This window comes from Eretmochelys imbricata, chromosome 9, assembly GCF_965152235.1.
Source record: "Eretmochelys imbricata isolate rEreImb1 chromosome 9, rEreImb1.hap1, whole genome shotgun sequence".
In the NCBI taxonomy this organism is placed as follows: domain Eukaryota; kingdom Metazoa; phylum Chordata; order Testudines; family Cheloniidae; genus Eretmochelys; species Eretmochelys imbricata.
This window is the reverse complement of record NC_135580.1, coordinates 28,509,078-28,522,040: the sequence shown is the minus strand read 5'-3', so window position 1 is coordinate 28,522,040 and position 12,963 is coordinate 28,509,078. Positions and strand designations below refer to the sequence as shown.

At 40.9% G+C, this 12,963-nt stretch overlaps 1 protein-coding gene across 2 annotated transcripts in view; it reads left to right on the top strand.

Annotated features, from left to right (window-relative positions):
• Positions 1-12,963, top strand: part of HPS3 (HPS3 biogenesis of lysosomal organelles complex 2 subunit 1) — a 33,681-nt gene that overhangs the window by 17,058 nt on the left and 3,660 nt on the right. For both annotated transcript variants that reach the window (XM_077826050.1, XM_077826051.1), the window contains exons 11-16: positions 572-802; positions 2,838-3,023; positions 4,599-4,787; positions 5,802-5,906; positions 7,007-7,213; positions 10,064-10,154. In XM_077826050.1, the coding sequence (XP_077682176.1) occupies positions 572-802; positions 2,838-3,023; positions 4,599-4,787; positions 5,802-5,906; positions 7,007-7,213; positions 10,064-10,154 (1,009 nt within the window). The remainder of the gene's footprint in view (positions 1-571; positions 803-2,837; positions 3,024-4,598; positions 4,788-5,801; positions 5,907-7,006; positions 7,214-10,063; positions 10,155-12,963) is intronic.

Sequence of the window (12,963 nt, the reverse complement as noted above, 5' to 3'; positions counted from 1 at the left end):
CTGTTGGTTCATGATTATTCTCCTTTGCGTGTGAGAGGCACAAGGGGGATCCATCTTAGTTTTGCCGACCAAATATAAACAAGACGTAATTTCTGTAAACACAAAGAGATTACCAATGACATTTCCTGTTCAGGACTCTCCTCAGAAGAATGTATTGTAGTTTTTGTGGTCATGATGCGTAAACGTTTGCTCGAGACAGGGTTCCAACCAAGGCTGGGGATACTAACATGCTAGGAAAGTCTCGGTCCAAACTTTTTTTGCTACCCCATCAATGTAATGAACCGAGCCCAAGCCACATCTCCAAATGACACCTTTAAAGGGTGCTGAAACACCATGCCTGCTCTCCCAGCCCTGCAGAGGAATTTTGGTCGAGTTGACAGAATGCCTCTGGGGACATGTTGTCAGGTAGAGTTTCTTTTCCCCTACCGCTGTGGCTTACCAACTACAGTATGCCCCTATGTTTGAAAGCAAGTCTGTACCATTTCTACACATCAGCAGTTAAATTTTATTTATTAATTCCAATGTATATTCAGGAGGCTAAGATTATTTTAAATGGCTTTTATTTTAATAGGAATCAGCAGCCAAAGTGCTCCAAATATTCTATCTCGCTGAACCAAACCAGCTGCCCCATGTGCTCTGCAGTTCCTGCATGAAGAATGTATGTCCCTTGATGGCAATGGAGCTTTTGCAGAAAGTGGAACTGATTGTGCCATCAGTGGTATTGACGCTAACCAAAGCTGCCATGGCTCTGAAAAAGGGAGACCTAGAGGCATATAAAAATGAGATGGACTGTTTTACAGAGGTACAGAATGCTGCTCATGTAGTCCCCTTCCCATTTAGTACCAGATTCTCTGTTAACCGAAACCAGCTGAGTTGGGTCTTTCATGGCAGAGGGAAATCTTGCTCTTCCCCCAGTCACTTAATGGTCTTTATTGGGCATCTGGGAGGATGTGGGTTGAGGGGTTATGTGTTGGGTTTGTTTAGGTTGTGCTCCAGGGAAGCTAGAATTCCCATTAATATACACATGGGCGTATAATTAAACTATTACTTTAATATTAAATATTATTAAAATTAAAATATTTTAATCACAAAACATGTAAGTGTTTCTAAATCAAAGTACAGTAAATAAATTAAATATTCGTTGGAGCATAGTAGCTTCTGCAGCCCCTGTGCTCCCCCCACCCACCCGCCCTCCGTGGAGCAGAGGTTGCATAGTTCCACCTGACCCTTGGTTTGCACACCAAAAGTCCTTGGTGTTTGTGTGTGAAGAGCTGCGGGCAGGATCTCCATGTCATGGCTGTAGAGTTTCCTGTATCCAGTCCACTGCTCTCCTCTGTTTGACTGTAGTCAAGGCACTTTGTCCTTATTAAGAGAGAAGGAGAATGTGCTTTGGTGCAGTTACAGTAGGAATCCTGTTTAACGGAAGAAAATGTAGTGCAGCACGGCTTGATATCAGTCGTCGTCGGTATGGATTTACAGACACTTTGAAGGGAGGTCATTATACTCTGACTAAATCTGACCCTGATGTCAATGTTTCAGTCCAAATCACCATGTGTGAGGTTAAATGCCACAAACTAGTAGTTGTTAGGATTGGTCAGGGCACTTAAAGACGAGTATTGCAAGAGAGCAAGAGAGATTGGACTGTGTCAGGCTCTTGAGTGAGCTCATCCCTTTTGTATTTTTAAATCCGGTTTAAAAATGGCTTTGGAAGGGAAGTCAAAGTGTCTAATTTTGGGGAGAAAATAAGGCCATGGGTGCATCACAGCCTGGGGTTGATGCCAGAACCATCACTAAGTACATGCTCAGCCTTGATTTCTGAACTGCAGAGTATGGAGGTTAGGATATGTTAAACATCAGCTATAGTATTGTTCAGCACCACCTGCTGTCTCTTCCGCAGCAAAGCATGATCATCTCTTTCTAACTGGATGCAAAAGTACTGATGAAGTAATATAAATGAGGAACAAGGTAGGTCCTAGAGAGTAAAGAGAGCCTCAGACCCCAGGTTAATCTATGATAATTTATGTTTGCTGCATAAACAGCAGCAGCTGATGAATAAAAAGTACTTTTCCTGAATCTGTCTGAGTTGCAAAGATGCCTACTCTTTGACTCTCTGAAAGCCTTCTATTGGAAAGTGCAAGCCCGTTTAAGCCCCTGGAAGCAAGGGGTATTACAATATATACTGCTGCAAATTAATTTTTATTATTCATGGGTAGTATTTTCAAAAGTACCTTATTGATTTGGGAGCACAAGTCTCATTGAAGGCCATTTGGGTGAGGTTTTCAAAAGCGCCTAATGCATTGGTTTTGGTTTACAGTCAAATCTAGTTTTCTCTGTGTGTGTGTGTGTGTGTGTGTGTGTGTGTGTGTAGTGAGTAAAGTTCAGACTCATGGAACTGGAAGATCCCTAAGATGGAGCAAGAACAAAGGGAATAAAGTCTTACAACATTAAGGGTAAATTATGGAGGACCAGTGCAAAGTCCTTGTGCCATATAAGGCACATGATGGGCCTGCAACCCCGGCACACCTTGGATGTCAGCCATGTATAGGGCAGCACTGTGGGCTACACATAGCTGAGATCCAAGATTCTACAGACCCAGTGGCCTAAGTGTCCACGCAAGTGATGCAGAGTATCTGCAGCCATTTCTCCTGTGCATAGCTTCAAGTAGCAGCTTTGGGGAGCTGCACTACAGCCCCATGGTTTGGCCCAGTGAGAAGGAATGTAGTCCACTCCCCATATCCTCCCTGCACTTCACCTACATAAGCCAGACTGCTTGAGTAAGCCCTCAGTTTGGGAAGGATTGAATTCTTTGCCTAACTTGTAAATGGCTGTGTTTGTAGATGAGACTGGCATATGGCTTTATTGGGGAACCAAGACTTCTGAGGCAGCAGAGAGAAGGGCGGATTGTTCCAACCGAACTTGCTGTTTACTTGAAGGAGACGCGTCCTGGGTTGCTGGTGGCTTCGATGTTGGCTTTACATGAAAACAGTAAAGTTGAATTGGAAGAAGCAGACTCTTACTTTGAGGTTTGTCTGTTTGCAGGGTTGTTGCTTTTTTTTTTTTTTTTTTTTAGCTTCTACAAAGCCCATGCCTGGTGTTAACAACTAGAGATGACCAAAACAATCAGAGTGGTCCTCAGAGTTACAACAGGAAAAATGTTATGAAAGCTCAGCTTGACCAAGCTTGACAGAAATTTTAACTGGAGTAAGAAACTGGGTTTTTTGTGAACAGCCCAGCCATTAAATTTAGCCAAAGAAATACATTAAATTCGTCTTTATGTTCTGCAACCATCAGTTCAACGAAGCACACATTGATCTTGGAGACTGGGATTTTCAAAGGCAGCTAAGGGAGGTAGGCATCCAGCGCCTATCAAAATTTAATAGGAATTGGGTAAATAACTCCCATGGGCCCCTTCTGAAAATTGCAGCCAGGATTAATAACATAGCATACAAATCCTTTTCTAAAGGATATCAAATCAGATGTGACGCTACATAATCTTCTATGTACGTATTCAAAACCACTTTACAAATGAAGTATTAGTCCTCGTAAACCTAAGGGAGGCTGGCCTATCCTCACATTACAGATGGAAAAACTAGAACAAGTGGCTTATTCCTGGCCTCAAAAGAGACTGTGTCAAAGCAGAAATTAGAATTAAGGAGTTATTGCTCCACAGATCTTGACTACTCTTCATTATAAGGGGTTTCGCTCATTTTAGAGCCAAATTACCTCCATCCCAACCACACCTCCAGGCCTTTTATGATCTCACTTCTATCATTCTAAGTATTCATCATATGTAGTCACTCATGAAATTAAAGATCTAGCTAGTGTAGTTAAGGTTAATGTAGTTGGTTTCAAGTTTAGGGGTTCAGTGTAAATGCAGTAATCAAGGTTCCCAACCTGTCCGGCCAGCATTTAAAAGCCCAAGGAAAGGTTCAATGGTGATGGGGTCCCCCTTGGTGCAGTCCTCCAAACTCCTCACAGAGCCCTATGATTAGCTCCCACTGCCAAGTGAACTGGGGAGTGCTTCCTTTAAGTTAGCCCCAACTCTCTGATTAGAATGACTCTTCAAAGGGGACTTGCTTAGGTGTGGATATATTTTAGATGGCTCCAGCATTTTGGCTCTTTAAACATTTTACAGTGTGACCACCATTGATAGCAGAATAAAAACTCATGAAGGAATGTGTTTCTTGCATACCAAACCTATTCATTACGGAATCAAGAGTTTAAATATGTTGCATGCACTTCTGCATTGTGCATCGCCACAGTATCTGGGATCACATGTACTAGAAATACATCAGGATTACACAAAAGCAGGAGCACACTCAACTATGACGAGTAGAGGGAAACTTAATCTTGTCCATTGAAACTTTTTTTCATTCAGACTTATGTTGCTGTTGCTATTATCTTACCTTAGCACCTAGGAGCCCTAGTTATGGACCGGGACCCCATTGGGGTAGGTACAAACACAGAACAAAGATGGCCCCCTGCCCCAAGGGGCTTACAATATAAGACATGACCAACAAGGGAGTACAGGTAAACAATGAGACAATGTAATAGTCATCTTGATTTTCATTAATATTTGAATCTTCTGTGGTGCTCAGATGCTTTGTGGGAAGAATGAAGATACTACCCCTCAGCTCTTAGTAGACTTCTGGGAAGCCCTCCTTGTAGCAGGCTCTGAGAAAGAAATACTCCAGGAGGTCTTATTCAAGCTTACTTCACAGTACATTTGGAGACTATCGAGGAAGCAGCTTCCTGATACCAAACCACTGAAAACAACAGAGGATCTGGTAATTATACACTGCATATACATTCGAACGAGACAGACAGTGCATGTAAGGTTTCAGAGTGACAGCCGTGTTAGTCTGTATCGCAAAAAGAAAAGGAGTACTTGTGAGACTAACCTTAGAGACTAACCAATTTGTTTGAGCATAAGCTTTCGTGAGCTACAGCTCACTGTGAGCTGTAGCTCACGAAAGCTTTTGCTCAAATGCATGTAAGGGAATATTCAGTCACAAAACCATCTTGCAATGCTTTAATTCTGGACAAATTGTCCTTAAAAGTAGTGAGAATGTAAGCAGATAAAACTTACATGTTGATAAACTTACCAAATGTTAATTCTTGCAAAGAACTGCTGGCTTTTGATTAACAGGTCCTTAATGCTGCTGTTGTGGGGGTTTCAAATTGACAAATATGCATACATTTTCCACAAGACAGTTCCAGTTCCTGACATCAAGGGGCACTGACATGAAACTAGATTACCTGTAGTTTGACACTTCAGTCTTTCAAGGATGAACTTGACCCAGAACACAGAGAATTGATACATGTAAATTACTTTAGAAGATTTAGAACTTTGAGTTCTGAAAAAATCCCATGGATTTTGATCATCTGGAGTTAAATGAGAGACCTAACTTCAGGAGAACTTGGATTTCCCAGCCCTTTTGGGTGGAAAATTGAACATAGTTTTAGATGCATTGTCTGAAAAACGAGAGGGGAAGGTGCCAGCTGAACTGCTCACATAGTAATTTTAACTGGCTAATAATGGAGTAACAGAGGCATTGGGTGAACAGTTAAAGCCTTGCATTGTTTGATGTGTGGTAGGAGAGGCTTCTAACTAACAAATGTGAAATAAATCATTGGACCGCATTAGGCTTCAAGGCATACTTAATTCACCTACTCTAGTTTGAATATTTACCCAAGATAGAAACTAGCTACTTTTCTAAAATGGCACCCTTTATTCAGAGATTTCCTTCACTGGAATGGGTTTCATATGTGACCATATTGATTTGAAATTTTTTTTCTAGATAAACTCCTGTAATCATTATGGGTTAATTTTCCCTTGGGTGACCTTCATAATGTCATTGGGACCTGCGTGTGATAAGTATCCTGAAGATCTTTCAAAACTACAGGTATGCAGGGGGCAGTCAGGGGCAGGGGTTCCAGGGGCAGTCAGGGGACAGGGAGAAGGGGTGGTTGGATGGGGCAGGAGTTCTGGGGGGCAGTGAGGAAGGGGGGGGGGTTGGATGGGGCAGTCAGGGGCAAGGGTTCTGGGGGCAGTCAGGGGACAGGGAGAAGGGGTGGTTGGATGGGGCAGGGGTCCCGGGGGGACCATCAGGGAACAGTGGGGGTTGGATGGGGCAGGAGTCCCAGGGGGGCCGCATCAGGGGGCGAGAAGCAGGGGTGGGGGGCAGACAGAGGATGGGCCATGCCTCGCTGTTTGGGGAGGCACAGCCTCCCCTAACCAGCCCTCGGTACGATTTCCGAAACCCGATGCGGCCCTCAGGCCAAAATTTTTGCGCGCCTCCCCTGCCCCAGCTTGAGGAGCTTGAAACATCGTGGGGATCCAGAGTAGCAAGGGTTTGTATTCCCCTCAGAGCAGTCCTAGTGGGTAGCTGCTGGGGATGGTGCTCGCTAGGATCTGTGACAGAGGACCACATAATAAATTGAGTAATATCTCCGCTGTAGGGAAAAAACTAGTTTTAAATCAAAGAGGATAGGGGTGAACTGTCAATACCAAGGCTGTGTACTTTCTTGTAGAGCAATGGCAGCTCGGGTGACTGAGTACAGGAACTACACCAGGTTTAGTGGAGGCCTTGTTTACAATGATCAAACAATCCAGCCTAAGTTCTTAGGTGATTCTGGTTCTTAGGGTGGGCAGAATTTAGTTCGCATTGGGTCTACATGAAGTAAGACAGTTTAAACCTCTTGCTAAATAGTCCAGCGTGTTACTGATGAATATAGATGTAAAGCTGTTGTTAAAACAATACCTCTGTCAGTCAAACTGAACTATGAAAGAGGAATGGTACAAATGATGGGAGAGAAAATAATCAAAGAATTATGTAAATAATGGTCATGTATACTTATATTCTACTCAGTATTTTTGGCCTAATTGTTTAACCAAGCAATATCAGAAAGACTTAAAACTATTTCTTTTTAAATTAATTTTGTGTGCGTGTGAGCATTTGGTCTGTTTTGACATCCAAATGGCAAGTTTTCCTCTTCTCCTCAGTCTCTTTTATGTGGTCCATCAATCGACATAGCTTCAGTTCTGCCGTTCTTGGAGCCATTATCAGAAGACAGTAATGCTGGTCTCAGTGTCCATGTTCTTTGCACTACGGGGGTAGGAGACTATGAGAAATCCATTGACAAGCTCCTAGAGAAGTGTCCTGAAGCACTCATACCCTATGCCCAGCATGAGCTGAAAGATGAAAATCGGGTGAGCTTTTAAAATGCTAATCTAGTAATTTATTGTAGTCTTTCTTTCTCTTTCTTTTCAGTAGTTGTTAGCTGTGCATAGGAGAACTTGAACTACACTGCAGAGATAATCAAATGGCACAGATTTCTATTAAAGTTGAAACTCCCATCCTCAACTCACTCTGAACCTGAAACTGCTTGCATTGAATTTTATGGCCAAATTCCCATTAATGGGAGCAGGGTTGGACCGTCTTTTCCCAAGTGTTACAGCACCGAAGGTCATAAATACCTGTTGCTTAGATACTTGCAGTGCACAAGTTTAATGAGACAAGATAGGCGTTTCATCCTTACCCTTAAAATTCATAGATTTCATTGACTGAGTTCAAGTCACATTCATATAAATATCCCATTTTTGCTTTTGTGTTTTTATGAGGGTAGTTCTTACTGCAGATGCTCCTGGTCAAAGTTACTTAGAAATATGGATTATATATGACATTTTATTATAGGCCCTCTTTCTGAAAAACTCTTTGGGTTGAGGTTTTCCAGACTGGTTTCATCCTGAAGTTGTGATATTTTATTTTGTATTAAGGTTGTGGAAAAAATGGTCAGATGGCTGAGTTACTTGCTAGCAGAGAGGGGAATAATACACTGATCTACTGTAAACAGAGAGAGCTGAGTATATTTTAGCTTACAAGTAACTCAGAAGTAGCTGAACTTTTCATGTGAAACTTGCCACAATAAAAAGAAAAAAATTATTATTAATGTCTGAAAATGCCATGATTAAGTATGTTCCCTGCTCCCTAATAACATCTGAACTGTATACTTATTGCCTAGTATTCCCCCGTGGCCTATAATATTTGAGGAAGAGCTTGATCTCTCCAATTCTGGTCAAGGCTCCAGAAGTACTGCCATGGTTTTCCCCCACTCCCTGCCAATTAACTGCTAACATAAGACTAGCCATACTGGGTAAGACTAATGGTCCATCTAGCCCAGTATACAGTCTTCTAACAGTGTCTGGTACCAGATGCTTCAGAGGGAACAGAAGAGGGCCATTATCGAGTGATCTATCCCTTGTTGTCCAGTCCCAGGTTCTAGCACAGAGGTTTGGGGACACCCAGAGGATAGGGTTGCATCCCTGACCATCTTGGCTAACAGCCATTGATGCGCCTATCCTCCTTGAGCTTGTCTATTCTTTTTTTAACACAGTTATATTTTTTGGCCTTCACAACATCCCCTTTCTATGAGTTCCACAGGTTAACTGTGTTGTAGGAGGAAGTACTTCCTTGTGTTTGTATTAAATCTGCTGCCTATTAATTTCATTGGGTGACCTGTGGTTCTTGTGTTATGTGAAAGGATAAATAATACTTCCTCATTCACTTTCTCTACACCATTCATGATTTTATAGACATCGATCATATCCCTCCTTAGTCGTCTTTTCTAAGCTAAACCATCCCAGTCTTTTTAATATCTCCTCATCTGGAAGCTGTTCTGTACCTCTAGTAACTTTTGTTTCCCCTCTTGTTACTTTTTCCAATTCTAATATGTACTTGTTTTGAGATGGGATAACCAGAACTGCATGCAGTATTCAAGGTGTGGGCGTAGCATGAAGTTATATAGTGGCATTATGATATTTTCTGTCTTATTATCTGTCCCTTTCCTAATGTGTCCTAACACTGTTAGCTTTAACTGCCACTACACCATGAACAGATGTTTTCAGAGAACTATTCATAATGACGCCAAGATCTTTCTTGAGTGATAACAGCTAATTGAGACCCCATCATTTTGTATGTATAGTTGGGTTATGTTTTCCAATGTGCATTACTTTGTACTTATCAACACTGAATTTCGTCTGCCATTTTGTTGCCCAGTCCCCCAGTTTTGTGAGATGCCTTTGTAACTCTTCACAGTCAGCTTTTCGACTTCACTATCTTGAGTAATTTTGTATCTGCAAACTTTGCCACTTTGCTGTTTACCCCCTTTTCTAGATCATTTATGAATATGTTGAGCAGCACTTGTCCCAGTACAGATCCTTGGGGGTCTATTTGCCTCCCTTCACTAAGGCAATAGTTCAGTTAATAGTGGACATAACTTAAGGCGGAGACACTCCAGCAAGTGGAAATGCCGGAACCCCAGTCAGTACAGTACAGCTGGGGCTCATGTGTGCTCCCTTTTGGCCCTTGATCAAGAAGTGAAACAGAGAAAACCAATATCTGGGGTAATTGTAGCCTTGCAATACTGCAGGCAAAGACTAAGGGGAGAAGAGAAAGAGACCACAAAGTTTGAAGAGAGATGGATAGTGTTTTCTTTCCTCCTCTCAGTCTTTGTAAACATAAAATTAATAGCTTTTTGCATTATTAAAATTTAAATTGTGTATTCATGCAACATTAAGATTATTGGCGGTGGAAGGGGTATGTCAAGAAACATAAAAGCACAAAGTTCTCCTAGAACACTTTTTTACCCACACTGCACAGGACTATAAAGAGAGACTTACCTTATTTGTTAAATCCATAACCATAATACTGCATTAACTTTTTTCCCCTGCACTAATTATGTATGTTTGTAGTTTGTCTGAACCACATGCACGGCCTGTCAGAAACAGGCATAGCCTTATCTTCAGCGGCTAGGGGGTGCTATCATCACTCTAATTTGCTGGGTTAAAAAGGATCACACTGAAGTCTGAAAACATTGCATTTCAAAGCACTGTGCAGACGAATTAATTACTAGGCCCATCTCAACTTACACCACTGTTTTTTGTACCATCTTTGATGTTAGTTCAAAGTACTTATTAAAAATAAATTTGTGTTCACCACCTACTATTCATAGTCACCACTAACTTATTTTTCTTCTGTGGGTTTATTTTTGGACGAATTAGGCTCTCTGGTGGAACAAACTGCTTCCTGAACTTTGTAAACGAACCAGATATGTTGGAGATGACTACTCCATTCTCATCTCATCGCTGAAAGGTAAAGAACTTGATTTACAACTGAAGGCCATACACGAAAGCCTTTGAACTGCATCTAAAGTATTTGAAAGCCGTTTCCTCCAGAAACTGCTGCGGCATGGTATTTTACCATCGTTCAGTTTGGGGAGGAAGAGCTTTCTCTACATATAATGTAACTCAGCAGAGACTAGCAGAGCAGTACTGTGAAATGTGCAGTAAGCTTTTGCACACATCCTTATTTTTTTAACTAGGGCTGTCAATTAATTGCAGTTAGCTCACGTAATTAACTAAAATGAATTACGATTAAAAAAATTAATCGTGATTAATCGCAGTTTTAATCACACTGTTAAACAATTTATTAAATATTTTTGACGTTTTTCTACATTTTCATATATATTGTATTCTGTATTGTAATTGAAATCAGTGTATATTTTTGATTACAAATATTTGCACTGTAAAAATGATAAATAAAAGAAATAGTATTTTTCAATTCACCTCATACATGTACTGTAATGCAATCTTTTTGCCATGAAAGTGCAACTTACAAATGTAGGGGTTTTTTGTTACATAGCTGTACTCAAAAACAAAACAATGTAAAACTTCAGAGCCTACAAGTCCACTCAGTCCTACTTCTTGTTCAGCCAATGGCTAAAACAAACATGTACGTTTACATTTACAGGAGATAATCTGCTGCCTTCTTGTTTACAATGTCACCAGAAAGTGAGAACAGGCGTTTGCATGGCACTTTTGTAGCTGGCGTTGCAAGGTATTTGTGTGCCAGATGCGCTGAACATTCATATGCCCCTTCATGCTTCAGCCACCATTCCAGAGGACATGTTTCCATGCTGATGACGCTCATTAAAAAAAAGTGTTAATTAAATTTTTGACTGAACTCCTTGAAATGTATGTCCCCTGCTTTGTTTTACCCGCATTCTGCCATATATTTCATGTTATAGCAGTCTCAGATGATGACCCCAGTACATGTTGTTCATTTTAAGAACACTTTCACTGTAGATTTGACAAAACGCAAAGAAGGTACCAATGTAGCTATCTTTAGAAATCTCACAGCACTCAACCCAAGGTTTAAGAATCTGAAGTGCCTTCCAAAATCTGAGAGGGATGGGGTGTGGAGCATGCTTTCAGAAGTCCTAAAAGAGCAACATTCCGATGTGGAAACTACAGAACCCAAACCACTAAAAAAGAAAATCAACCTTCTGTTGGTGGCATCTGACTCAGATAATGAAAATGAACATATATCGGTCTGCATTGCTTTGGATTGTAATCAAGCAGAACCCATCATCAGCATGGACACGTGTCCCCTGGAATGGTGGTTGAAGCGTGAGGGGACATATGAATCTTTAGCACATCTGGCATGTAAATATCTTGCAATGCCGGCCACAACAGTGCCATGCAAGTGCCTGTTCTCACTTTCAGGTGACATTGTAAGCAAGAAGCGCGCAGCATTATCTCCTGCAAATGTAAACAAACTTGTTTGCCTGAGCAATTGGCTGAACAAGAAGTAGGACTGAGTGGACTTGTAGGCTCTAAAGTTTTACTTTTTTTTTATGCAGTTATTTTTTGTACATAATTCTACATTTGTAAGTTCAACTTTCATGATAAAGAGATTGCAGTACAGTACTTATATTAGGTGAATTGAAAAATACTATTTTTTTTACAGTGCAAATATTTGTAATCAAAAGTAAATATAAAGTGAGCACTGTATTTGTATTCTGTTTTGTAATTGAAAACAATATATTGGAAAATGTAGAAAACATCCAAAAATATTTAAATAAATGGTATTTTATTGTTGTTTAACAGCGCGATTAATCATGATTAATTTTTTTAATCGTTTGACAGCCCTACTAATTATGCATGACAGGAATTAAAGATTATTACAGATATAAATACAGGTAAAGATATCACAGAATTATCCGTTGAAAGTAATGTGTAATTACTCATTTCCATAGCCAAACCAGGTGAAAGGAATGCTTGGGGAAATAACTGCCTGGCTTGTATTGAGAACTGTACTGGTGTGCAGAGACTCTAACGACAGTAAGGATGTCATAGCTGGACTCTTGGCTGAGGGAAGCCATGGTGTTGCTTGTGGTCACTGGGATTACACAAGAGGAAGCAGTCAAGTGTTTGTTCTGGGGGATTTGGATCCTTAGCCAAAGGAAGTGACTTGTCTAAATGTTTGATTTTCCTCTTTTCCTGAGACTGGAACTTTTTTTCCCTTTTCCTCTGGAAACTTGGCTGAAGGGCAGTGACCAACCATGGCAGCTGCCATGGTCCCCTTACTCATTGTTATGGAGGAAATAAAAATTAGACTAGTGGTTTGACTCTTTCATAGCCAGTTCAGAATGATGAATAAAATTAGTCATCTTTTTCTATGACAAGACCTTTTACAACATCTGCACAATGTGTGACTAGAGGAGTGTCACTACTGGGTTGCCATAGAGTGCATGGCAGCAATCACTGTTAGAAGCATAAAAGTGGTAAACTTCTGTTGTCAGATGCTCATTGTGTGACCATTATCCTCTCATTGTAATGGATATTAATTGGCCCAGGAGAGCCTACAATCAGATAGCTTTGTCTCATGGGCTGCTCCCAAAGTACCAACTACTGTGTTACACCATCAGCTCCATTTTAATGCTTCCTTTCAATTTTATACAGCACTGAAGGTGCTAGATGAGACCCACCTAGGATTTGGTGTTGTACGTTGAGGTGATTAGTTCAGATAGACGTTATAATGGTGTGTGTCTCAATACTTCATCCATAAACAACCATGAATTGCTACCCTCACTTCTCAGACTGTTCCCCAGTTGCCAAAT